This window comes from Carcharodon carcharias, chromosome 2 (assembly GCF_017639515.1).
Source record: "Carcharodon carcharias isolate sCarCar2 chromosome 2, sCarCar2.pri, whole genome shotgun sequence".
NCBI lineage: Eukaryota > Metazoa > Chordata > Chondrichthyes > Lamniformes > Lamnidae > Carcharodon > Carcharodon carcharias.
Window position 1 is genome coordinate 127,048,853 of NC_054468.1, and position 27,932 is coordinate 127,076,784.

Here is a 27,932-nt window from a genome sequence, read left to right on the forward strand (position 1 = left end):
AAGTCATCCTGATTAAAAGTGCCATGCGAGTCATGTCGTGGGTTGACTTACACTGGGCCATGACTGTCTGCAATGACACAGCTCCTCATGTCTCCAATGGCGGCTGGGTGTTGGAGCTGCCTTGGTATCGCATGACATTGAAGCAAAGGCCACGGTATTAACAGTGACCTGTCTGTTGGTCTAAGGGAGTCCTGAATGCTACTTGGTAAGAAATATCAGAACCTCAGGCGGTGACCTTGTGCTAAAAACAGAACTTGCTGGAAATCCGCAGAAGTTTAGGCAGCCCCTGCAAAGGGAAAAGACTGGCCACGGCATTTCTGATGCTTAACCCTTCATCTAACTTCTTGTCCCCTTGTTTCTTGCTCACCGCAGCCTTTGTTTACAGACTGCGAAACATTGTCGGAACAAGGAAAAGGCATTGGAGCAACGATTCCGTACAACTTTCAGAGAGTTTCAACAGTGGATGATCAACACTAAAATTACCACCTGCTTTGATACACCTCAAAATATTGATGAAGCAACTGCAATCATACAGAAACTTCAGGTAAACAGCTCTCAGAACACAGTTATGACAAGAATAGTAACTGTAATAAAACAAGAGATGTGTTCAAAAGGAAAACATCTACAAAAATGCAAACTAATTGAAGGGGGAATGAATAGTTAGAGAACTTCCAGTGTACTTTGTTCCTCTTGGTCTCTTAACTCTTCAGCTATGTTGTGTGATAATAAACTTGCAATAATTTGTATTTGAATTGGGGATATTGCAGGGCCCTGTTTGTATTTGAACTGGGGATATTGCAGGGTGATGTTTATATTTGATTTGAGGATATTGCAGGCTGATGTTTATATTTGAATTGAGGATATTGCAGGGTGATATTTGTATTTGAATTGGGGATATTGCAGGGTGATGTTTGTATTTGAATTGGGGATATTGCAGAGTGATGTTTATATTTGAATTGGGGATATTGCAGGGTGATGTTTGTATTTGAATTGGGGATATTGCAGGGTGATGTTTATATTTGAATTGGGGATATTGCAGGGTGATGTTTATATTTGAATTGGGGATATTGCAGGGTGATGTTTATATTTGAATTGGGGATATTGCAGGGTGATGTTTGTATTTGAATTAATAATACTGCAGGATCATGCTTGTATTTCACTTGAGTGCTGTAGGATATTAGTATTTGAACTGAAGATACGGCAGGGTGGTGTCTATATTCGAATTGAAGATATTGCAGGGCCAAGATTGGGGTAAGGTTGCACAGCCTCAGTGTGTTTGCCATATACTTGCCCAACAGTGACAGAGGAATTTCTTCACAGTTCGTGTTTCTCTATTTGTGTGCTGGTGTTTTTTTTCAATTAGGTAGTGCTTAAACCATGTGGGGAAGGCAGGATCTGGGAGGGGATTCATACAATTCAACACTTGGCAGTGAACCTTTATGAGAAGAGAGATGTTAGGCCTTGTGTTAGTAGTAGAGGGTCCACTGGTCTCATTATCCTACAGAGGAAAAATTGGTAGAGTTAGCATGAAGCACATTAGGAGGGAGGAGTGAAGGACACAAACCCCATGCAAGAAGCACAGGATATCAGTGAAGCCTTTTATCGGAATGTGCGAGTCGTTGACATTTGCTGCCTTGAGAAGGTGGGGATGAGTTTTCTCCTGGATGCAATTGTGTCACATGCTTGCTTGCTTACTCACCCAACAGGAGAACGATAAGAATCAACCAAGTAGGGTGGGATTGGAGTCACATGAAAGCCAGACTGGGTAAGGATGACAGGCTCCCTTCCTCGAGGGGCATTGGTGACCCAGTTGGGTTTTTGCAACAACTCGGCAATTTTTGTTGTCACTTTTCATGGTGCCAGCCCACATTGTGTATCCCTCGAGTTAAGGCGCTACGTACAAAATGAGACTTAAACCCCCATTACCTTGGGGTCCAATGCACTTGTATTGTTATTGTTACTGAGTCATAGGGTGAATGCATTCCACGCTAATACTGCCTTTTTGTTACACTCCAGCTACGGGTAGCCTTACATCCTACACCAGAAGTTCAATCAGGGCCTCTAGGGTCATGAGGATCACAACAAAGCACTGCCAATGCCACACATTAACACCTGCCAGTTCATTCTAGGACTGGGAGGACTGAGCCCTCTTGTCAGAATTTAACATTCAGGGCTGTGTAAATGCACTAATATTGTGGTGCAAGATTTTGTCTAGCAGTGTCAGCTGTGGCTCAATGGGTAGCACTCTTGTCTCTGAGTTAGAAGGTGGTGAGTTCAAGTCCTGCCCCACTCCAGAAACTTGAGCACGTAATCTAGGCCAACACTCCAGTGCAGTAACAAGGAAGTGCTGCACGGTCAGCGATGCTATCTTTTGGATGTGGCCTTAAACTGAGGCTCCATTTGCCTGTTGAGGTGGAAATGAAAGAAAGGCCTGTATTTATATAGTGCCTTTCACAACCTCTGGATGTCCCAAAGTACTTTATAGCTAAGGAATTGTAGTCACAGGAATTGTAATCTATGAAACATTGTAGGATCCCATGGGTGGAATTTTACACCAGCAGGATTTTATGGTGCCGCTGGAGTCCATGCAGTTTGGAACTGCTCGCCGCGTTTTCAGGCCCTGACATCGCTACGATGAGGCTGTAAAATTCCGGCCCACGTCACTGTTCAAAAAAGGAGCAGAAGCTTTTCCTGGTGCCCCAGCCATTTACCCCTTAGCCAATACATGCAAAAAATTTAACTGGCTATCTCATTTATGCATAGAAACATGCTGAAAGTAAAACCCAGAAAGAGATTATTTGACCCAACCAGTGAGTGCTGCTATTTTTTATCCACATGTTTGACCAACCAGTGAGTGCTGCTATTTTTTATCCACATGTTTGACCAACCAGTGAGTGCTGCTATTTTTTATCCACATGTTTGACCCAACCAGTGAGTGCTGCTATTTTCTCTCCACACATTTAGAGTCTCTAATGGCTTTCCATTGCACCTGCCTATCTTTCAACAGTGATGGTAAATCATTGGTTCTGATGAACATTGGAACATGTAGAGGACATGATAAGATGTTATATAAATGCAAGTTCTTCCGCTGTTTAATTGCACACTGGTGCTGTAAGTTTCACCTTACAATGTAAACGTGACAAATTCACAGCAACTGCTCTCTTAACACCTTGCTCCAAGTGGAACTGCTTCCGTGATGTAGACATGCTGTAGGCTGATCTTAGCTGATGTCAGCTGTGAGCCAGTGGTAGCATTCCTGTCTGAGTCAAAAAGATGTGGGTTCGAGACCATAATCCAGGCTCGCACTCCAGTGCAGTTGTGAGGGTACAAAGCACTATTGGAGGTACCAAGTCTTTTGGATGCATAAGGTCTAGGCTTCATCTGCACTCTCAGGTCGACGTAAACGATCCTAAAATGCTGCTTTGAAGAAGAGGAGTGGCGTTGTCCTGTTGTCCTTGCTAGAAGTTAAGTCCTCAACATCACTGAAAAAGAGCAGAGAATTTGGCCACTGTTAGATTGCTGCTTCTGGGAGCTTACTGTGCGCAAATTAGCTGCCTCGTCCTCTGCATGATTTCACTTCATTGGTTGTAAAACACTTGGGAACATCGGAGGTATTGAGCTGCTGTATAGATACAAGTTCTTCTTCCTCTTCTACTGATGGCCATTTTGTTTCTGCTTTTAGGATTTCCTGTCAGAAAGCGAGACCTGTCAGAGCAAACTAAACACCCTGATTTCCAAAGGTGAGCTGCTGAGCAGAATTCTCAGCAAGGAGAAGGCCGAGGCCATCCAGGCCAAGGTGTCCACCGCCAAGGAGGACTGGAAGAATCTGCTCGCAAACCTTCACCAGAAAGAAGCTGCCTTACAGGTTGGAAGCCGCTAACAACAGCTGGTTAATCAGTACCCAGGAAACTTAGAGGAATGGATAAATCCTTTATAAAGGGAAATTTCTTTCAGAGATCTAGTACGGACACGAAAGGGCCAAGTGGTATCCTTCTGCACCGTAAAAATTCACAGCTTATTCCTGGTCTCCACGTCTTTTCTAATCTTATAGTTTAATGGGCATTTTCAGGGACATAATTCTTTGGGGCTGTGTATTGAGTGATTCTGCGGGGACTGTGTATTGAGTGATTCTGCGAGGGCTGTGTATTGAGTAATTCTGCAGGGGATGTGTATCGAGTGATTCTGCGGGGCTGTGTATTGAGTAATTCTGCAGGGGCTGTGTATTGAGTGATTCTGCGGGGGCTGTGTATTGAGTGATTCTGCGAGGGCTGTGTATTGAGTGATTCTGCGAGGGCTGTGTATTGAGTGATACTGCGGGGGCTGTGTATTGAGTGATTCTGCGAGGGCTGTGTATTGAGTGATTCTGCGGGGGCTGTGTATTGAGTGATTCTGCGAGGGCTGTGTATTGAGTGATTCTGCGAGGGCTGTGTGTTGAGTGATTCTACAGGGGCTGTGTATTGAGTAATTCTGCAGGGGCTGTGCATTGAGTGATTTTTGAGGAGGCTGTGCATTGAGTGCACTAATCACTGATCCCCTATCACATGTCATTGTAACTATTGATAAAAACAAAAAAACTGCGGATGCTGGAAATCCAAAACAAAAACAGAATTACCTGGGGCCAGGGGTGGGGAAGTGGTGCACAGGCTGGGGGTAGCAGGGAGTGGTCCCTCCCGTTCAGGTGTCCTTTTTGCAATGGAAGGTCCCAAGCCCGGCAGAAAGGGCCACCCCCACTTGAACCGCAGCCCAACCCCCCAATAGTTACATTGTAACTATTGCCTGATAAAGGGGTTCTTTTCAAACCTCCCCTTTAATTTCTTTTCCAATTATCTTGTGTTTCTGCCCTCTTGCTGATGAGCAGAACCAATCCAATGGCCTATACCTGCCATAATCTTCGTTTTATAGGTGTTCGTTTTTAAAAGCCTATTATAATCATCATTTTAAAGGGGCTCAAGTTTAGGATGAGGTGGGGGCCATGTCCCACCGTCTGAAAAGTCAGGTTGAGCCCTGCTTCCGCCGTCTCTGTTAGCCACAAATGATTTTAAGCCTGAGGTTGTGGCGTCCGCCCCCACGTTGGAGGATGTCCCGCCTCCGAGAACTGCTGGCCAGTCAGGTGGTCGATGGCTCTCCAACCCCAGCAGCACCACGGGAGCAGTGGCCACTGTTGGTACTGCGACCCGAGCAGGAGCATCTCTGGAGGCCGGAATGGAAGGTGTGCAGTGGCTTCACTGGGACAGTCAGGCTCCAGCAAGGGGCTGGTGGAGCAGCGATTGGGAAGTCGGTGGAGTTGGGGGGGTTGGGCTGCGGTTCAAGTGGGGGTGGCCCTTTCTGCCGGGCTTGGGACCTTCCATTGCAAAAAGGACACCTGAACGGGAGGGACCACTCCCTGCTACCCCCAGCCTGTGCACCACTTCCCCACCCCTGGCCCCCGGCACACAACCAGACTGCCAGGGTTTACCTAGCAGCCTCACCATGTGGCATGGGGAACCCCACCCCCACCACTGGCAACATACTAACGGCGACGGGAAGAGATCCTTAAACCACCACTGAGATCTTCAATTGGCCTAAGGATGGGCAGGCTACCTACCCTGCTGCTGGTCAAATGCCTGTGGGAGCAGAAAGGCAATGGGCACAGCACCCTCTGGCATCCCACCCAATTTTACACCCTTCCCCCACCCTCCTCGGTTGCTAGCTCGCTCCTGTGGGGGTGTTGGGGGGGGTGGTTAGCGGTTGGGGTCCGTAAATTCCGGTGTCACTTTTTAAAGGGCCGCCATAATCATTGGTTCGGAGGTGTTGTGTTTGAAATGGTCTCCACCACCAACGCTCGGTATTCTTTCTCCCCCCCATCACCGCCCTCAGAACTTGCAATCACAGATGAAGGACTTCGAAGCTGGCGTTGGGCCTGTGCAGGAGTGGCTGGTCGCCACGGAAGCAGCTGTGCAAGGGAGCAGCAGCCAGCTGCCTGACCTGCTGGCGAAGAAAAACGAGCAGTTCAGAATGCAGGTAGATCACTCCATTGCAAACACCGGGCCGAGAATGTCCCTGAACACAACGCGTCTTGCTACACACCCCGTGTGATTCACAAACCAGCTGCGGCTTATTTCTTTAAGCGGGACAGTCACCTTCATCACCAAAATATAACCTCCTCATCACCCACTCTACTCTGCTGAACTCATAAATTAGGACCTCCATTCTGTTTATCCTGTAACTTGGTGCTTGCCTTATTGTTTGGCTGTGTACTGTGTCTCTTTTGTGTCTTTAACAATTAGTTATGCAGGCCAAATGCTTTTAATGTGCTTTGTTTCCAGTTACCCACATGGTAGCATTCACACTCTTCCTGTTCCTCAGTCCTGCCAAATATGATATGCACTGTAACATGTGTTTTGTTTTTTGCGAACCTGCTTGTGCCTTCCAGTCTGTCCTAGAGGATATAGCCTGCCGTGAACCCCAGCTAAACAAGCTGAAAGAGAAAGCTCAGCACCTATGGGAAGAGCAAGCATCTAACAAAAGCTTTATGCACAGAGTGTCTCAGCTGTCTGCTTGGTATTTAGCCTTAAGTAACTTAGCCAAGGTAAGGCCTAGAAGTGAATGTGTTCTGCTCGGAAATCAAAAACCAATCAGATCTGTAACTTTCTAAACACAAAACTTTGCAGTAAATTCTTGGATTTTCCTCTGTTTTTCTGTACCTGCTTACAGGAAGTGACTAGTCTGTCATTTTCTCAAAATCATGTGAAACTCCCTGGTCTGGTTGTACTGATAGGATTGATTTATTTATCACCCCCACCCCACCCCCAGCTCCTGCTCCCATGGAAAACCCAGCATAAAGACCACATGGATGGAGTGTTGATGTTATAATATGGCAGGTGGTAATTGCCGGGTTGACCAAATCCCAAAGAGAATCTTGGCCAAGCTATCACGACAATTTACAATTTGTATTTTATTGCGAGAAGGTATGTGCACTGAAGTCAGAAGTAAAGATTCCCACTACCACTTTTAGAGATTTTAAATATTAAGTAAAAACATTTATTAACAAAGGAAAGAAAACTTAATGCACAAGATTACAGTTACATAGTTAAATTTAGTCTTACCAAATTTCCCTAAAGATTTCTATTTAGCTAGACTCCCAAATAACCACCCTTTTCCAGGCAACAGTCCAAATAGATTCCTAATCTATAAAACATCCAGTAATGTTACCATAAGGCACCCACTGTTGCTATAAGGGAGGTATTCCACAGGGCTTCACTCCCCTCTCCCTCTCACTTGACAATGGAAATCCAAGGCTTGTAGCAAAACCTTGCTTTCTGGAACAAACCAGCACTTCTCTGGGGCGGCTAGAGGCTGCTTTTTACATGTTTGTCTTTGCACAGCCCACATTTCAAAGATCTCACATGGCCACTCACCTCATACAGCTTTCAATCCTTCTTTAAATACGTTTTCTCCCCTTTTATCTCTAATCTCATTGTTCTAAACTTACTTTGGAAGTAACCTTTCCCGGAATATTAAAATCTTTCATGTTGTTATTATGGCCAGTACTTTCTGGAAGAATAAACTTAATAACTTTGTCATATTTATTTACAATCTTTGCCAGTTGTAAAACTTCCTGTTATGCCCCCTTGAAATTCAACAGCTAACAATTCACTCCTCACTTATCTCTGAATGCAAACTCCATTCATACTGTATGTACTGGGATCTTATCTTAGCTTGTCCATTTCCATTTCAAAATGCCTGCTTTTTCTTAAACCCTTCGATGATTTAAACCTTGCAGTCCACTGTCTTCAGTTTAATTAAATTAGTCACACACACCCAACACACACACAGCTCCCACAAGCCTGCTTCACAGCATCCCACAGTAATGCTGGAAAAAAATAATATTTACACTGACATCAGTAAATGTGCCTCAGGTTACAAAGCTTCCACTCACTGTTAATGATCTTTTTCAAGTTACTAACACCCTTGAAGTACAGTTCTCGAGTGACTGTTTCTGAGTGGCAGAAGTACAGATGAACAAGAAGACCTGTGAGAGATTTGTGTGAAGTTTGAAAGCATTCAGAGCCACTTGTTATCCAAGGAGTTGATTCACTATCACCTGGTTTCGGTTCCAAATGGTTGCACTGTGTCGTGACACTCTCATGCTAGGCAATAATATTTTGAAAGGAAGCAGGGTATGCACCATCAGTGTATTCCCATTGAATATTCCAGTTACGCATTTAAGGGTAAATCGTATGAACTGGTATTCCCAGAGTGCAGCCTTGCCACATGGGAACACTCCCATTATTTTCAGGATACTGCGCCCTTAGTTTCTAATTGCTTTACCACACTCGCCCACCCACATAGACCAACTGCGTGTCTACCTGTAGGTTGTTGTAGCCATGCTTTCTGTCCGCTCACCGCAAAGCTATCTGCCAATGTTTAGTAACCCTACAGCCTGACCATTAACAGCTGCACACTCCTCTTTGCTATTGTCTTCTTTGGTGGGGTCACCATGAACTAGTGACAATGGTGAAGGAATGATGGGGGCTCAGGAGGTAAGTATGCTACTTGAGCTCAAGAACTATGCACATCAGCACCAGGCCGTGAAACAGGTACATTCATACCAGTAGACGAAGCTCTCTGTTGGAACTGACTTCAGCTCCATGGAGAGACTGGAGAAGGGTTTGTTCTCCAGATGTAACAGAGAGTTTTTCTAAAATGGAGAGGGCTTTGGGAGAGTAAATAAGGAGAAACTGTGTTTATTGATGAGAGGTGGGTCAGTAGCAAGTGGGCACAGATTTATGGTAACTGCCAAAAGAACAGGGTGGATCTGAGAAACCTTTTTACACAGTGGATTGTTCTGAATTGAAATCCACTACCTGAAAGGGTGGTGGAAACAGATTCAATATTAACTTTCAAAAGTAAATGTAGCATTGTTAGAAAGAACCCTGATTTGTCCTACCGTTTCTCGCTGGCTTTGTTAGTTTGGAAAACCCTCGGCCCAATTACTTGTGGAAAGATAAAATGTAAAATTGTACTGGGAAGTATTTTTGTGATGGTTGCATCTATCTCTTTATGGATTCCAGGAGAAGGCTTTACGAGTTCAGCGAACTGTGTCAGAACATCAACAGTTCTCGCAAGGACTGAAAGAGCTACAGGACTGGCTGGCCGATGCCAGGCATATGCTGGAGTCCTACTGTGCTCCCACTGCCGATAAAAACCTGCTGGACAGTCGGATGGCAAAGGTTGAGGTGAGTTCAGTAAAGCATGTTTATTTGTCACTGGGCTGGTTTTCCATGTTTACACTCCTGACCTGGAGCCTTCATCCAGGGGATGAGCAGCTTGGAGTTTAAAATTCTCTGCCCATTAAAAGTTGGTCAGCGCATGGGGGAAGATCCTCCCTCCCCTTCTTCAAAATTGTGCCATGGCATCTTCTCTATCCGGCTGAAAGTGTCAGCCTGCATTAGGTGCCCAAGCCCTATGTTGTTTATACAGTAAGTGATTCATGTGCATGACATGTCTCTTTCAACGTTCTTCACTATTGCAGCTTTCCAGCAGTTTGCTGCCCAGTGGATTTTATCGAACAGAAGGGTTTGTAACACTGTAAAGCTCGTTGATGTTGCTGTAGAGGTTCAGGAATCCAGATAAATATGAAGGTTGAAATTTGCAGGAGCTCTTGAATGTCATATAGCAGAGAAGGTATTGATTCTACTTTATGGAAAGTTATAGAAGGTGATACACGCAGAAAAAAACTGATTTTTGGGGAATGTGGCTACTCTTTGGTGTCACATGACGCAAAAAGGAGTAGGAGTTTGTGGTGGTCTGGCAGAGTAGAGAAGTGAAAATGATGGAATGTCCTATGAAGCAAAGGTGACTCTTTCTACTATGCAGGAGCAGGAAGATGAAAACCTGTCCTGTATTCTTTTATAGGAATGGCAGATATTGGCATCTTTTAAGGAAGATTCTAACCACCTTAATGCGAGAAACATACCTGTTTCTCAGTGCTATTTTGCTGCCCCACTTTCTCATTCTTGTATTACTCTGTTCTCATTCCCCCAAACCACTGGACTGAGCAATCCGCTTCCAGATGAATGCAATTAAATTCCTAACATGCATGGGCAAAATGCCACAGGCCACAGTGGTGGACAGAGTTATTCATGGCCTGGCAAACCATGACACATATTCTAAACAGACATCAACTCCTCCATGGTTAGGATTTCACAACCAGTATATCCCACCTGAAGTGTGCATTATTTACACTGCAACAACTCACCAATGCCTTTTCAGCCAGCACCTCCCAGACCCACAAACTAGAAGGAGAAGGGCAGCAGGTGTTTGGGAACACTGTCCCTTCCCACATTCCCCTTCAAGACTCACGCCAACCTGACTGGGAAATATATGTCACCATTCCTTTATTGTTTTTGGGTGAAAATCCTTCCCTCCGAAACAGCGTTGTGGGTGTACCTTCATCACATGGACAACAGTCATGAAGAATACACAAGTGCAGCTAGGCAATAAACGCCAACCCTTTCAGCGATGCCCCCATTCTGAGAATGAATTTTTGAAAGGCTCCCCTCTATGATGAGTGAAGCTGACAGCCTCTATTAATTGGAATGGAACTGTTCTTTCAACAGGCTCTGCTAGCCCTCAGACAGGAGAAGGAGATTCAACTGAAGATGGTGCTGACTCGCGGTGAGTCTGTTCTAAGGAGCACCTCTCCTGAGGGCACCGCCGCTATTCGAGAGCAGATGGAAGATCTGAAAGATTCCTGGGACTCTTTGCTCTCCTTTTCCATTCAGTGTAAAAGGTCAGTCCCTGCGATAGAATCAGGGGAGCATGTCAAACTCAGCCAAGGCTCTGCAGTGCCAGTAATACGACCATTACTGGTTGAAGCTACAGGGCTGAATTATGTGGGGTGTCCTGGGCACCCCCCTCCCCTCCCCGGCTAAAAAGTCAGGGGGAGCCCACCGAGGGGAGCCCCACCTGCCCTGTAGCCATTTAACAGCCATAACAGCCAAAGAATGGAGACTGGATTTCCACCCCTCAGGGACAGGAAGTCCCACCTCTTGTACCAGTAGTGCCAGTGGAGGCGGTGGCCACTGCTGGTACTGCACTTGGTCGATGAGGAGGCAAGCTGTGATGGATTGGAACTTAGAAAGTGGTCGGGGGTCGGGAAAGGGGGTTTAAGATCCAGGTAGGGCCTTGAGAGGCCATGGGGAGAGGGGAACCTGGGGAGAGGTTACGCCTTGGGAAGGACCAGCTAAAGAGGGAACCCTCGCCCACCACCAGCCTGTGCAGAGAAACCAGTCAGGCGGGTTGCTTGGCATGGGCCTCTCAAGCCACTGGTTTAATCCAGATGGTGGTAGGAGAAAGCCCTTAATTTGGCACTAACTGCCCACGTATGGGCCTCAATTGGGCCATGGGCTGGCGACCCACCCAGCCCCTCATAAAATCCTGGTGGCGGCAGATAGAGAGCATGCCGCTGACAGCCTGGTCCCTTAATTTATGGGTCTACCTGCCTGCAGGTGGCCCATATAATTCAGCCCAGCCTACCTATGGCAATTACTGTGTACTCCTGAATGAAGAAATACCTGCAGGTCCAATTCTGAGCCTAAAATTTGCCTTGTGTCCCCATTACCATCATGTGTGTTTGTCTAATGCATAATCAGCTAACTGGTGCTTGGCATTGTTGGTTAAGGGAGGAGTGTTAGCTGAGATATCAGGAGAACTCGTTTCGCTCTGAATATTGCCATGACCATCTTTTACATCCGCCTGGGTGGGCAGATGGGACCATAATTTAATGTCTCATCTGAAAGATGGCAACTCCAACAGGGCAGCACACCCTCAGAGCACTTTGTAAACAGAGTGCTAATGTCAGGATTTTGGCGCAAGGGGGTGGAGGCAGGTGCTCCTCTTTATTCTTCTTATTTTGTGTCCAGTAGCTAGTGAATTTTCTCAACTTTGTCTCTAAGCTAGAAAACTGTAATATGCTCCTACTTTAAATCAGTAACTTGTTAGCTAATCAAATAAATAAGGTTTATAGACTTGGCAGGGTGGGTCATGTGCTATAACACAGCAACATGTGGGAGTTTGTGGAGAGCATTATATTCCCAGACAACCACGTCTGCGGTCAGCGTCTGCAGCTCGAGCAACTTTGGTTCGGAGCTGTTGAATTGGGGTCCGAGCTGCCAACATTGCAGGACGTCAGAGGGGGGAGAGTTACCTGGACACTTTCTTCCTTGAGGCAGTCACAGCCTTACGGCATGTGGAGTTGATCAATTGTCAGTGATAGCAGAGTGTGGCTATGGCCAGAATTTTCCAGTCGGTGATTTGGGGGCGGGGCCCGCTCACCGATGCAAAAATGACGTGGGAGGAACCCCCGATGTCATCCCGCCCCATTTAAATTTTCAGGAAGGCAGGCCCGCAGCGAAATCAGCTTTGTGCCCGCCGACCTGTCAATGGCCAATTGAGGCCATTGACAGGATAATTAAGACAATTAAAGGATCTGCCCGTCCAACCTTAAGGTTGGTGGGCAGGCCAGGAGTCCCGGGGGCTTCTGAAAAAACATGAAACCTCATCCACCGGCGGGATGAGGTTTCATGTCTGTTTTAAAAAACTTTAATAAACTTTTAGTCATATTTGTTAACATTGTCACATGAAGGGGACATGTTAATAATTTTTTTATTTTTCTATTTTTAAACTTTGAAGCACGGTCAGTGATCTCCCTGAGACAGCGCTTAGTCTCAGCGAGCAGCGCGCTCTTTCGCGCGCATGTGAAACAGCGCACTTTGACCATTGGGGAATCCCTCCCCATCCCCGCACAGGAAGTGCATAGCGCTTCCTGTCGGCCAGCCCACCCACTTTAAATGGCGGCAGGGCCCGTTTTGGCAGCGGTGATTGGCTGCCCGCCTGCTGCTGAGCTGGTGGGGCCCGCTTGCCCATCAAGGGCAAAATTCTGCCCTATGAATCAGGCAGGTTTGAGGACCCAGAATATAGTTACGGAGGAGCCTTGGTCCTTGACTTCTACCCAGCAGGTATGAGGTTGCTACCTGTATGGATGGGGGCAAGGACTGCAGGGTGGATGGCCAAACTGACCATAGAACCATGGTACAGGAAACCATTCTAGTGGGGGAGTGAAAAGCAATGTGGTCGTGATGAGGGACAGGATAGTCAGCGGATAGATGCTGTTCCTTGCAGCCAAGAAGTTCTGAAGTTTGTGATTCCTTCGCAGGCTATTCCCTCTCAGCTGGAGTGGGAGGAGGAGGATCCAGTTGTTGTGGTTCATGTAGGAAACTAGGAATAATGATGTGGTGAGAGAGGTTGTGGAGTTGGGGTCCAAATTAAAAGGCAGAAGAGTATTAATCTCTGGATTGTTACCTGGGCCACACACTAATTGACATTGGGTTAAACAGATTAGAGAATTATTCGCATGGTCAAAGAATGGTGTGGGAAGAAGGGCTTTTGCTCTCGGGGGCACTAGCATGAGTACTGGGGAAAGTACTGTTGGGATGGGCATCTACTTAAGCTAGGATCGGTGTCCTAGGGAATCATATAACTGGGCTTGTGGATAGGGCTTTAAGCTAAAACTAAAACTTGAAAGGTAGACACTGAGAGTTTGTTTCCCTGACTGGGGAACCTAGAATTCAGGAGCACAGTCTCAGGGTAAGGGGGTGATCATTTTAGGCTGAGATGAGGAGAAATGTCTTCACTCAGAAGGTTGTGAATCTTTGGAATTTTCTACCCCATTGTTGAGTATATTCAAAGCTGGGGTATGTAGATTTCTGATCTCTGAGGGAATCAGGGGATACGGGGAGTGGGTGGAGCTGAGGCAGATGATCAGCTATAATCTTATTGAATGGTGGAGCAGGTTCGAGGGGGCATTTGGTCTATTCCTGCTCCTATTTCTAAAGCACAGCACTGGAATGTTGGCCTCGATTATGTGCTGAAATTTCAGGAGTGGGACTTAAAACCATGACCTCCTGATGCAAAGAATACTGAGCCAGGAAGCGATCAAAAAAATGTTTTTTTTAAAGTTCTAACAATTTTCCTAATTTTGCCTTACATGGTGATGAGGCTCAATGCACGCGTTCGCTCTTTGCCATTGCTATTTGCTATTTTCAGTTCGTTGCTCCTTCTGATGCACTTTATCGCAGAGGAGGACTGACCGAAGTGATGGATTTTGAAATGTCCTCGCACAGTGCCAAGCGTGGCTTCAAAAATCAGAAACCACTTATTCCTCATTGTAACGGTCACATCGCATATCAGCCCCTGTTCTTTCAATGACTGAGCGACACTGTCCCATGACCTTCACAACATGTTAATGATCCCCCAGTTGAAATAAGGTGCAGTCACACAAAGTGCTTAAGTGTCAGTCAGGTTGTAAGTGAAATTTTCCCGGGCAGAAAACACTGCAACAATTTCAGTTGAAGGCTGATTCCCGACGGTGGGAAAGATTTTATGAATTAGCCACTCAGATATATCACACTGATATAACTTTCTTTCTCAATTCGGTGTCCAGTCAATTGGAAGGTGCGTTATCGCAGTGGACCAGTTACCAGGATGATGTCCGGCAGTTTATGAGCTGGATGGATCGGATGGAAGGAGATCTGAAGGCCTCCGAACGACAATGTACAGAACTTAGGGACAAGGCAACAGGACTGGGCAAAGCCAAGGTACGTAGAGGCTAGAGATGGATAAAACCTATCATCTGGCAAGACAGGATGAAGTTCAGTCGACTTAGATCAGTGATATGCTTCTATGTGCAACTTAACTCAGAACTCCCAAAGCGCTCCATGCCTAGTGGGTTACTTTTGAAATGCAGCCAAGCAAATCTTTGAAGGAGGCAGGACAGGTTAACAAAGCTTTATAAATAGAGGCATAGGGCAGGATATTCTGGCCCTGCCCACCGCGAGACTGGCAATTCCTGCCCGACGTCAACAGGTTTTTGGCTGGTCCATCAAATTTTCCATCCTGCCTGCAACAATTCCCGTGGCAGCAGGGACCGGAAAATTCCACCCATGGAGTGTCAAAGTCAGGAGGTTATGCTAAAGCTCTATAAGCCTATATAAAAGACTAGTTTGGCATGAGCTGGAATGTATTCTGTTCAAGTTAGGGTGTCGCATTTTAGGAAGGACTTGAAGGCTTTGGAGAGCGCACAGAAGAGCTTTGCTAGAGTAGTCCCAGGGATGAGGGTATGCAGCTACATGGATAAACTGAAGAAGCTGGGGTTGCCCACCTCAGAGCAGAGAAAGCTGAGGTTGAGGTGATTACAATCATGACAAATTTAGCTAGAGTAAGATGCACATGTACGCCAAAATGAGTAAGGGCAGCAAATCTCCTTCCTTAAAGGAACATTAGTGAACCAATTGGGTTTTTTTGACAATCTGACAGCTTCACGGTCACTTTTACTGATATCAGCTTTTTATTTCCATATTTTGTTGAACCACATGCAAATTCTCAAACAGCTGTGGTGAGATTTGAACTTATGGTTATTCCAATTCTCTGAATTACTTGATAAAAGCAAAATACCATGAATGCTTGAAAATCTGAAATAAAAACAGAAAATGCTTGAAAAACTCAGCAGGTCTGGCAGGATCTGTGGAGATAGAAGCAGAGTTAACGTTTCAAGTCTGTATGACTCTTCTTCAGAGCTAAAGAGGAGTAAAAATGTGATGGATTTTATACTGTTTAAGAGGGGATGGAGCTGGTGGAGCAAAATAGAAGGTCAGGGATAGGTAGGAGCTAAGGAGAGATTGGCAAACATGTCATGGACACAAGACAAAGGAGTGTTAGTGGTAGTGTTAAAGACTAAAGAAGGTGCTGATAGTGGCATAAAGGTAAGATAGCAGAATGTGTTAATAGCGGAACAAGGGTCAGCTCTCTGTGAAAGCAAAACATCGAAACAAGTGACAGATGGCCCTGGGGGTTGCAGGAGCAGTGGGTGTTAGGGAAAAAGGATTAAACAATTAAATCAATAAGTACATAAATAACAATAAATTTTTAAAAAAACTTAGATTAAAAAGGGGTAAAGATGGAGGAGAGAGCTCATGGTCTGAAGTTGTTGAACTCGGTGTTAAGTCCAGAAGGCTACAAAGTGCCTAATAGGAAGATGAGGCGCTGTTCCTCTGGCTTGCGTTGGGCTTCACTGGAAAATTGCAGCAGGCCAAGGAAGGACATGTGGGCATGAGAGCAGAGTGGAGTGTTGAAATGTCAAGCGACAGGAAGGTCTGGGTCATGCTTGTGGACAGATCGAAGATGTTGCGCAAAGCAGTCACCCACTTTGCACTTAGGCTCCCCAGTCTAAAGGAGACCACATTGGGAGCACCGAATACAGTAGACCAAATTGAAGGAGGTGCAAGTGAAGCGCTACTTCACCTGAAAGGAGCGTTTGCGTCCTTGGATGGTGAGGTGGGAGGTGATAAAGGGGCAGGTGTTGCACCTTCTGTGATTGCATGGGAGGGTGCCGTGGGCAGGAGATGAGATGTTGGGGTGACGGTGGAGTGGACTGGGGTTCACGGAGGGAACAGTCCCTGTGGAATTCTGACAGTGGGGGGTGAGGGGACGATGTGTTTGGTGGTGGCATCATGCTGGAATTGGCGGAAATGGTGGAAGATGTTCCTTTGAATGCGGAGGCTGATAAGGTGAAAAGTGAGGACAAGGGGACCCCATCATTGTTCTGGGAGGGAGGGGAAGGAGTGAGGGCAGAGATGCGGCTGAGGGCCCTGTCAACCACAGTGGGTGGGAAACCTCAGTCAAGGAAAATGGGAGACGTCAGAATTGCCGTTTTGGAAAGTAGCATTATTGGAATAGATGCGTTGGAAGCGGAGGAACTGGAAGAATGGGATGGAGTCCTTACAAGAAGCAGGGTGTGAGGAGCTGTAGTCAAGGTAGTTGTGGGAGTAGGTGGGCTTGTAATGAATATTGGTGGCAGTCTATCACCAGAAATGGAGACAGAGAGGTCAAGGAAGGGAAGGGAAGTGTCAGAGATGGACCATGTGAAGGTGAGAGAAGGGTGGAAATTGGAAACAAAATCAATAAATATTTCTAGGTCCAGGCAAGAGCATGAAGCAGCACCAATACACAACTCTTTTCTTGGTACACCAATGACTGTATCGGTGTTGCTTTATACTCTCGCTTGGACCTGGAAAAATTTATCAATTTTGTTTCCAATTTCCACCCCTCTCTCACCTTTACTTCCCTTCCCTTCTTGATCTCGCTGTCTCCATTGCAGGTTATAGACTGTCTACCAATATTCATTACAAGCCCACTAACTCCCACAGCTACCTCGACTACAGCTCCTCACACCCTGCTTCCTGTAAGAACTCCATCCCATTCCCCCATTTGCATCTGTTCTGATGATGCTACCTTCCAAGTCGGTGCTTCTGGCATGTTTTCCATGTTCCTTAACCGAGGAAATACACCCCCCCGCCCCCCGCCATTGTGGTTGACAGCGTCTTCAACTGTGTTTGACCTATCTCCCGCACCTCTGCCCTCACCCCTTCTCTTCCCTCCCAGAACCATGATGGGGTCCCCCTTGTCCTCACTTTTCACCCCACCAGCCTCCGCATTCAAGGGACCATCCTCCGCAATTTCTGCCAACTCCAGCATGATGCCTCCACCAAACCCATCTACCCCTCACCCCCCACTGTCAGCATTCCATAGGGACCGTTCCCTCCGTGACTCCCTGGTCCACTCCTTCATCACCCCCAACTCCTCATTCCCTATCCACGGCACTACCCCATGCAACTCATACCCCTTTACCACCTCCCTCCTCACCATCCAAGGCCCCAAACACTCCTTCCAGGTGAAGCAACATTTCACTTGCATCTCCTTCAATTTTGTCTACTGTATTCGCTGCTTCCAATACGATCCCCTCTACATTGGGGAGACTAAATGCAGACCGGGTGACCACTTTACAGAACACCTTCGGTCAGTCCGCAAGCATGACCCAGACCTTCCTGTTACTTGTTCTTTTAGTACACCATCTTGCTCTCATGCCCATGTGTCCATCCTTGGCCTGCTGCAATATTCCAGTGAAGCCCAACTCAAGCTTCTACAAGGTACTTTACAGCCTTCCGAACTTAACATTGAGTTCAACAACTTCAGACCATGAACTCTCTCCTCCATCTTTACCCCTTTTTAATACAATTTTTAAAAATTTTTTTTTAAAATGTATTCATTGATTTAATTTTTAAATCCTTTTCTCATCCTTTTTCCTTAACACCCCCACACCCAGCCCCCACCACGGCCATCTGTCACTTGTCTCTATGTTTTGCTTTCACAGATCGCTGACCCTTGTTCTGCTATTAACACATTCTGCTATCTTACCTTTATGCCACTATCAGCACCTTCTTTACTCTTTAACACTACCATTAACACTCCCTTTGCCTTGTGTCCATGACATCTTTGTCAATCTCTTCCGAGCTCCCTGGCCTTCAATTTTGCACCACCTGCTCCACCCCCTCTTAAACAGTATAAAATCCATCACATTTCTACTTCTCTTTATCTCTGAAGAAGTCATACAGACTCGCAATGTTAACTCTGTTTTTATCTCCACAGATGCTGCCAGACCTGCTGAGTTTTTCTAGCATTTCTGCTTTTATCTCTGAATTACTTGCCCAGTTCTCTAGATTACTGATGTAGTACTTGGATTATTGACCCACTTCTCTGGATTACTGACCCACTTCTCTGGATTACTGACCCAGTTCTCTGGATTACTGACCCAGTTCTCTGGTTAATGACCTAGTTCTCTGGATTACTGACCCAGTTCCCTGGATTACTAGTCCAGTCCCCTGGATTACTAGTCCAGTTCTTTGGATTACTGACCCAGTTCCCTGGATTACTAGTCCAGTTCTCTGCAATTCTGACCCAGTTCTCTGGATTACTGACCCAGTTCTCTGGATTACTGACCCAGTTCTCTGGATTACTGACCCAGTTCTCTGGATTACTGACCCAGTTCTCTGGAATACTGACCTAGTTCTCTGGATTACTAGTCCAGTTCTCTGGATTACTGACCCAAATCTTTGGATTACTGACCCAGCTTGAAATGCCTTCCATGAGCTGATACAATACACGAGGGGAGAATTTCCTGCATCTGCACCTGGGGCAGTGCGTCGCCTGGGTATGGCAAATATAAGAAAATCAAGATGGCTGCTTTGCATGTGCCATTTCTAATTGCCCAATTTTCCAATATTCATTGTGTCCAATGACCTGGTACCACTGGGTTCAGACTTGGGACAGGTCCCTCCACCTCGCCTCACTCCTGTGACCTGCTGTATCTGAAAGGTAGGGCAAGTTTTACTTTGAAAGATGCATGAATGCTTTAACTAGGGGTTTCCCTTTTGTGTGATGAGTCAAGTGTGGATTCTGCTGTTTCAGTTGCTGTATGAGGATACTCTGAGTCACAGCCGCCTGCTGGAGACCATCCAGGCTAAAGGTGAGAGCATGGCCCAGCATTACGTGACACGTTTGGAACTGCAAGAGCTTCAGGAACGCTTTAAAAATCTGAGTGAAAAGGCAAAGGTATGCTACACTGAAATAATTCAGTAAAACGAAAGGAAAAATTTAGTTTTATAGCACCATTCAGAATCTCGGAGCATCCCAAAGTGCACTGAAGCACTATTTGAAGCATAATCACTGTTGTAATGTAGGAAACATGACTACTGAATTGTGCACAGCATGATCCCAGAAACGCCAGTGTGATGGTCATTAGTAATGTTGCTCAAACATTAAGTATTGGCCAGGACACTAGGGTGATCTCCTGTGCTTTTCTTTGAAATAGTGCCATGGTGTCTTTTACACCCACGTGATTCAGCAGTAAGGACAATGGTTTGATACCTCATCCTAAAGATAGCAACTGTGACAGTGCAGTGCTCCCCCAGGGTGCGATTTTCTGGCCCCGTCCACTGGCGGTACCTTCTGGTCCTGCCGAAGTCAATGGACATGTGGCTGGCTCGCTGCATCCACTGTGGCACAGCCCGCAAATCCTGGCCCAGGTATTGCACTGGAGTGCCAGCCTAGATTTTGAACTTAAATCTCTGGGAGTGGGACTTAAAACTTCTGACTCAGAGGAGAGACTGCTACTAGCTGAACCACAGCTAACACAAGCATCTATTTATTTTTGTCATTGTGCACCATATTCTGTTAGTGCAATCTAAAGTTGTCTAATGCCTGCTGATGGAGATACATGTATGGTATATGGTATAATGGGTGACATGAATGACACAGGCTGCATGCAGGAGGCCTGTCTCATAACATAGGTGGCATATTAAATAGTACAGGTGGGAGCAGAGATTTACAAGGGGGCATTGATAGATTTTTTTATTTTGCATACCTTCGCACACTTTATTCTCTTTGGAGACTAGCAGGGAGGTGGTGGAAGGATTCTCAGCTGTTTATTTGTCCATTGAACCACGCCATGAATGTTCCTTCTGTGACCAGCAACTTCTAGCGTGGGGCTTGAGCTTTGAGCCTCTGGCCCAGGGGTAGTGACACTACCACCACCCCACAAGACCTCCGTTGTTGATAGATGAAGTGATTGGGCAAAACCATGGCAATGGAGTTCAATGTGGGGAAGTGTGAGGTCATTCTCTTCTGATCTAAGAAAGATAAATCAGAATACTTTCTAGATGGTCAGATGCTAGGAACTGTGGAGGAACGGAGTGATTTATGGGTCCATATATAGAAATTACTAATAGCTAGTGGAGAGGTACAAAAATAATCAGATGGGATTGGCCTTTCTCTCAAGACAGCTGGAATACAAAAGGGTGGAAGTTATGTTACAGCCGTTCAGAGCTCTGGTTACAACCATTTAGAGTACCGCATTCAGTTCTGAGAATCACACCTTAGGAAGAATATGTTGGCCTTGGACAGGGTGGAATGCAGATACAACAAGGGATTAAATTATGAGGATAGGTTTCATAGACTAGGCTTGTATTCCCTGATGATAGAAGAGTAAGGAGTTGATATGATTAAGGAATTTAAGATGATTACAGAGTTCGTTGGGTAGAGAGAGAGAGAAAAATGATTTTCTCTGGTAGGGGAGCCCAGAACAAGGAGGCATAACCTTAAATGAAGAGCTGCATGGTTCAGGGGTGATGCCAGGAAGTACTTCTTCATACAAATGGTCGTGGCATTCTATCCTCCCAAAACTGTTGATGTTTAGGTTCAATTGAAACTTTCAAAACTGAAATAGATTTTCATTGGGTAAGGATATCAAATGATATGCAACCAAAGCTGGTAAATGGAGTTGACGTACAGATCAGTCATGTTCTGATTGGCTAGCAGAACAGGTTTGAATAGCTGAACAGCCTACTCCTGTTCCTGGCCTATCCTATTTATAGGAGATGACTATAATCATACACTTGGCTGTCCCTCCTGTTATCATGTGGCAGGTGAAGTGTGCCAGGCAGACCAAATCCACAAGGGAAACTTGGTCACGCTATCACAATGGTTTTGCAATTTGTATTTATTATGAGAAGATTTGGGCACTGAATTCAGAAGTAAAGAGCCCACACATTAGAGATTTTAAAAAAATAACTAAAACATTTATTAACAAAATAAAAGATTTCAAGTGCATACATAAGATTATAGTTACCTAATATAACAAATCCCAAAATTCCTAATTAAACTGACTCACAACTACACACCCCCTTTAAGGCAACAGCCCAAAATAGATTTTAAATTTAAATAGCAAGCCAGCAAATTTACCACAGCACCCACTTGACAGTGGAATTCTAAAGGCTTTACTCCAACTTTAGTTACTGGACACAGCAGACTTTTCAAAACATGGCTAGAGGCTTTCCCTGAGGCTGTTTTACACACCCATGTTAGTTCTTATATGGCCCCCGAACATCACCTTCCTTCCTTCTTTATATATGTTTCTCTCTCTTTAATCTGTAAGTTCCATTGTTCTATATATCTTTGGAACTTTGATTTCCCATAATATAAAAATCTTTCACGTTGCCAATATGGTCAGTACCTTTTGGGAAAAATAAACATAGGCCAGAATTTTACCTTCGGTGTGTGGTCGCTCACCTGACATGCTGGAATGTAAAATGATGAATGGTGAAGTTGGGTGTGCGTCCTGACGTCACTGCGCACCATTTGGCGGGCGAGCACCGGAGTCGACTGTGTGCCCGCCAATAATTGAAAGGCTTATTAAGGCCATTAACAAGGTAATTAAATTGAAGTTTATGTTGGCGGGAGACGAAAAGGCCAATCAGCTTTTACATTCTTTAGGAAACCTCATTCACAAGCGGGATGAAGTTTCCTAAAGCTATGACAAATTAAATAAAAACTTTCTTTTGAAATTAAAAACATGTCCCACCTCATGTGACACAGTCATGAAGGGGACATGTTTCACTGAATTTTTATTGCATTTATTAATTTTTTCAAAAAACACTTTAACCTCCCTGAGGCAGCTCCATGCCTCAGGGAGATTGAAACGCTGTTTTGTGTACATGCATGAACTGCACACTAGACCCAACTCTCCCTTCTCTCCACCCCCCAACCCCCTCTCCTGCCTGCACAGGTAGTGTGCTACCACTCACAATCCACGCAGGGCAGGCCTTAATTGGCCTGCCCTAGTGAAATTGCGGTGCGGAGCCGATAGCAGGCAGCGTCCAACTCCCTGACTGCCCCTGCCCGCTCCCGCCTGATGCGGGAAAAATTCAAGCCATAATAACCTTGTCCTATTTATCTTGTTAGTTGTAAACTTCCTACCATCCCTTTGAAATCCAAACAACCCTTTCACTTATCAAAAAATGCAAATTTCCTCCAAACCCTACATACTAAGATCTCATTCATGTATTAGCATTTCAAATGCCTTTTACCCCTAACTTCTTTTGATAATTTCAGGCTTGCAGCCTATCTGACTCTAATTTAATTAAATCACATAGACAGAACCATCTACATTCACCCCCATAAACCTACTTCCCAATAAACCACAATAATATTATGAAAAATATTAGAGCTTCGTGAGAGTTCTGTTTAAGGGTAAATGCTGGCTCCATCATCAGCTGCTACCCCTCCATTTTCAACACGACTCATTTGGTGCTTTGTTGAGCCTACAACTTAACTGGTCATCCCTATTGTGTGCTCAGAAAATGACACCCAGGGAATAGTTCTGCTGTTTATGCAGATGTGAAACCGTTTCCTTTGGTTTCCAGGAGGGCACCCGGAAGGCTGAGGAACTGGTTCAGCTCCACCAAGAGTACCAGCATGGACTGAAATCATTTGAGGAGTGGCTAGAACAGGAGAAGGAGAAGCTCTGCTGCTGTTCGCACCTTGGGAATGACGTTGACACCCTTGAAAGTACACTCCGAGCGCTAGAGGTAATAAGAAACTTCCTTTGGCACCATTCGCAACCTCAGGACATTCCAAAGCAATTCACAGTCACTGATGTGCATTTTTTGAAGTGGCAGGCACTGTTATAATGTAGAAAACATTTTAGCAACATTGCACACACCATGAGGAGAGTTAAAATAAATGACCAGATCACCTGTTTTAGTGATATTAGCTGAGAGACAAATATTAACCAGGAGAACTCCCCTGCTCATCTTCAAAATAGGCCGATGGGATGTTTCATTCCATGTGAGAGGGCAGAATGGGCCTCAGGTTAATATCTCACCTGAGAGATGGTATCTTTGACAGTGCTCTGTGCCCACTCAGCCCTGCACTGAAGCCTAGGTTAGGGTGAGGTTCCTGGAGTGGGGTTTTAACCCATAAGCTTCTGAACCAGAGGCAAGAATGCTCCCACTGACCCAAGCCTGATCTTAAAGACAATTAAATGTAGATTATGCAGTTCATTTCATGAATATATTCCAAGGAGCTGCCTTACATTGTATTAATTGAGTCCAATATGATCATATTGTTCCACAGGACTTGGAGAGGCACTGCTCCGAGGGCCAGACTTTAATGAGCGCTGTCCTTAAGAGCCAGGAAAAGATGACCCTGTCTGGGTCTACATACATGGAGGATCGCATCCTTGAATCTGCTCAAAGAGACTGGCACCTGTACCAGCGGAGGCTTACCGAGTCAAAGGAGAGGATCAATGCCACCCTGAACATGCTGAGGCGGCTGGAGAAGATGTTCCAGCAGGTGGACACGTGGCTCTCTGACCTTGAGAGCAAGGTCAACCTCCGGACAGGGAGAAAGTCTGACCGAGGCACTAAGGAGACTCAGCTTCAACAGTTACAGGTGTGTTCAGTGTAAGCAGCAGCATCACATTGCTCTGCAGTGCTGCTGACTGGGACTTATTCCATCAATCCATTCCTTGTGTTGCTGCATCATGACTAAAGCTTGCCTGACTGACTTATCCAACCCATGTAAACATCACACTCGACAAAGGTTTTATCTGAGGTTGAAATAACATTGGCTGTTGGACTTGGGAACAAGAGTAGCTATTCAGCCCTTCTAGTCAGTTCCATTGTTCAGTTAAATTTTAACCCCATTTAACCGCCTTGGTTCCATATCCGTAATACCCTTAACTAACAAAAATATATCAATCACATGCTTTGCAATTTTCAACTGACCTACCCTCAACAGTTTTTGAGGGCGAAAGTTCCAGATTTCCACTACCCTTTGTCCGAAGCAGTGCTTCCTGACATCAGCCTGAATGGTCCAGCTTGCATTTGATGGTTATATTCAGCTGGCTCTGGACTCCCGCATCAGAGGAAACTGTTTCTTTCTATCTGCCCTACCAAATTCTTTAACCATCCAAAACACCTCAATTTAATGATCCCTTAATACTCTATACTTAATGGAATACAAACCTAGTCCATGCAACCTGTGCTCATAATTTAATCCTTTCACCCACGGTATCGTCCTGGTGAATCTGCATTGCACCCATTCCTAGGTCAGTGTATGCCCCTGATGTGCAATGCCTAGAACTGAGTGCAGTACTCTAAATAGGGACTAACGGAATCTTTATATAACAAGCACATTCTCCACCCCTTTATATTCCAAGACCCTGGAAATAAAGATCAGCATTCCATTTTTTTCCTTTTTAACCCTTCTTAATTATTTGGTACAAATTATGTTAGTTTCTGGGTTATGTTGCATATACACCACCACCCATATTTTCTGCTGATAATCAGCCTCCCCTAAGCAGAATTTCCATGGAGATCTCCTCTCTGACTCTGTCACTAAGGCTATCACAATTGGAAGTTTCACTTTTTAAAAAAAATCCATCCCAGCTGAGTTTTCTTATATAGCAGAGCTTTGGTACCTGAGGTTTTCAGTGAGAGATAAAAAGAAGGTACCAACTAACCATTGGGAGATAGTTCTGCACTTAGTACAATGGTTCAACTACCACAAGTTATGTTTGGTTCCCCTTTCTGTAATCAGTCACATTATTACTCCTTTAGGGAAGGAAATCTGCCCTCCTTACCAGGTATGGCCTCCAGACCCACAGCAATGTGCCTGACTCTCAACTGCCCTCTGAAATGGCCTAGCGAGCCATTCAGTTCAAGGGCAATTAGAGGTGGGCAACAAATGCTGCCATTGCCAGCAACTCCCACACCCCATGAAAGAATACATTTTTAAAAGTACCTTATTAGTTAGATTTAAATGACATTCATTTTCCCTTCTGCCTTATTAGAAATGGAATGAAGAAATCCTTGCTCGGAAGGACGAAGTGGAGAGCGTCGGTTTGCTAGCCCATCAAGTCCTGGAGGAGAGTCACATCAACAGCAGCGTGGGAAGTCAAGCTACCCATCTTGCAGCCCGATACCAGGGCATTCTGCTTCATGTGGCGGTATGGAACCAACAGCTCAAAAATCAAGATCTGTGCTAAACTGGCTACTGGTCTCTAGGTGCTCGACCTTTCAGCAGAATTTCCCATGTGCACTTGGAGGCTTTGTATTCTTTCAAACGTGGTGCCCTTTCAGTCATCACTGTACCTTTGTCAAAACAGTGCTATTCAGTCAGTGCGGTCCGTTCCCTGGGATATTGCAGGGGTGAGGACTTATAGTTATGGTTATTTTTCTCCGCTAGTGATGAGAAAGGTAAAGGGTGACCTGAATATTGTGAAGGATTATAGCGCAGTAAATCGTGACAAGCTGTTCGCACTGGTCAGACAGATGGTATTAAGAGGGAAAGCATTTAGGGCTGTGATAAAAGAATTAAAGGGGAGGGAAGAAAAAATGCTCCTTTACACCAAGGGCGATTAGAACGTGGAATTCCCTGGCACAAAAGTAATGCAACACAGCCCATAAATTCTTTTAAAAGGGAATTAGTTGCTTGAGAACGAGGAATATTAAAGGGAGAAGTGAGAGAGTGGGATTAGACTGAATGGGACATTAAAGCGCATGGAGTCAGCAAGAGAGTGGGATCAGACTACTAGGGATATTAGTGTGTATGGAGATTGAGGAGGAAGTGGAATGAGGCTGAGTAGAATATTTAATGGCATGAGGAGCGAGCAGGAGAGTGGATGAGACTGTTTGGTTCGTATGGAGAAGATAGCGGTACAGACATGAGGGGCTAGGTGTGCTGTTTATGTACTGGAGGATTCTCTGATTCAATCTCTGCTCTGGATCATCCATGGACAGATATGTGACACAACAGCCCGAGAGATGACTCTGCCGAGTGTTCCAAATCTAGAGGCAATCAAATCCAGAAGGAGTAAAGCTAAAGTGGGGATTAAATGCTGCAGTGGAGCCAAGATTGGGGGAACAAATATGAGGGGGACCAAAGCTGGGAGCTTCCAACTCTCTTCAAAACTCATTCACAAGAGGTGGTTCCTTTAAGTCAACATGAAACCCATTGGCATTCTAGTACATGTGTGTGGATTTAGAAGCTCACCATGGGACTATGGAAACTGCCCTATTCTCTGACAAATATTCCCCTCTCATAGGGCCTACCTGCTCTGACTGAACTGTTCCCTCACGGCACAGACCAGAGTGCCCAGTGTAGGCCTGCAATACTTAACTCCAGCCTGACTGGAGGATTGGGTCCCTGTGGCACTCTGATTCACTGCATTGGGATTACTTCTGGTTCGAGCAGGGAGAGAAAGTTCAGCTTTCATGTTGCTGCAAAGATCTTTCCATTTTGATGTCCAAATGCCAGTAACGATTTTTGATTTTTCACTTAACAGTATAAGAATATTTACTGTAAAGTGCTTATGACAGAAAGAACTTACATTTATATATAGCACCTTACATAATCTCAGGGCATTCCAAAAGCGCTTCAAAACCAATGAAGTACTTTTGAATTGTAGCCGGTGTTGAAAAGTAGGGATTTGCACACCATCAGGCCCCACAAACAGCAATGTGGTAATGGCCAGATCATCTGTTTTTAGCTGTTGGTTGAGGGCTAATTAATGGCCAGGATACTGGGGAGACCCCCCCCTCCTCTTCAAAATAGAATCTTGGGATCTTTTATGTCAACCTGTGAAGGCAGACAGGGCATCAGTTTGACATCTCATCTGAAACATGGCACCCCTAACAGTGCAGCACTCCCTCTGAGTGAGTCAGCCGGGATTCTGTGTTAAAGTGGGACTTGAAGCCAGGAGCCTCGGACTCAGAGGTGAGAATGTCACCCACTGAGCCTTGTTATAACAATAGGGATTAGCAGAGGTGGTGTTATAACCGAGCAGTTGGTAAAAGCTGAGTTATTTAAAAATCCCAGAGGGAAGCTTAAAATTATAGGTTATGACAGTTGTTTAAAGTGTTATGTTTGAGATGTAACCCTAAATTCGGGTATCAGACCACCAGTTCTCGAGGTTTTACATTAACCTAAATGAAACATTTTATTAATTTACACAGGTTAAAATATATATACACACAGCTACAAATTACTACGATCATAACTTTTAACAAGCTCCCAAACTCATCTCTATTAAGGCAACAGCACCCCATAGACTTAACCAGACACCAGGTGAAGCACTTTCACCTTACAAATTCAAAACTAGGTTCTTTTCACTTTGGTTCCTGTGGAGACAGTGGTAGGCTCACAGCTGCTTTGAT

At 45.2% G+C, this 27,932-nt stretch overlaps 1 protein-coding gene across 1 annotated transcript in view; it reads left to right on the forward strand.

The window, feature by feature from the left end:
- Positions 1-3,790: 3,790 nt before the first annotated feature.
- Positions 3,791-27,932, forward strand: part of LOC121288199 (nesprin-1-like) — an 81,087-nt gene continuing 56,945 nt past the window's right edge. The window contains exons 1-9 of the mRNA XM_041206633.1: positions 3,791-3,865; positions 5,857-6,000; positions 9,054-9,218; positions 10,602-10,774; positions 14,486-14,639; positions 19,345-19,488; positions 23,136-23,300; positions 23,848-24,165; positions 25,568-25,723. Coding sequence (XP_041062567.1) covers positions 5,872-6,000; positions 9,054-9,218; positions 10,602-10,774; positions 14,486-14,639; positions 19,345-19,488; positions 23,136-23,300; positions 23,848-24,165; positions 25,568-25,723 — 1,404 coding nt within the window. The 5' untranslated portion in view covers positions 3,791-3,865; positions 5,857-5,871. The remainder of the gene's footprint in view (positions 3,866-5,856; positions 6,001-9,053; positions 9,219-10,601; positions 10,775-14,485; positions 14,640-19,344; positions 19,489-23,135; positions 23,301-23,847; positions 24,166-25,567; positions 25,724-27,932) is intronic.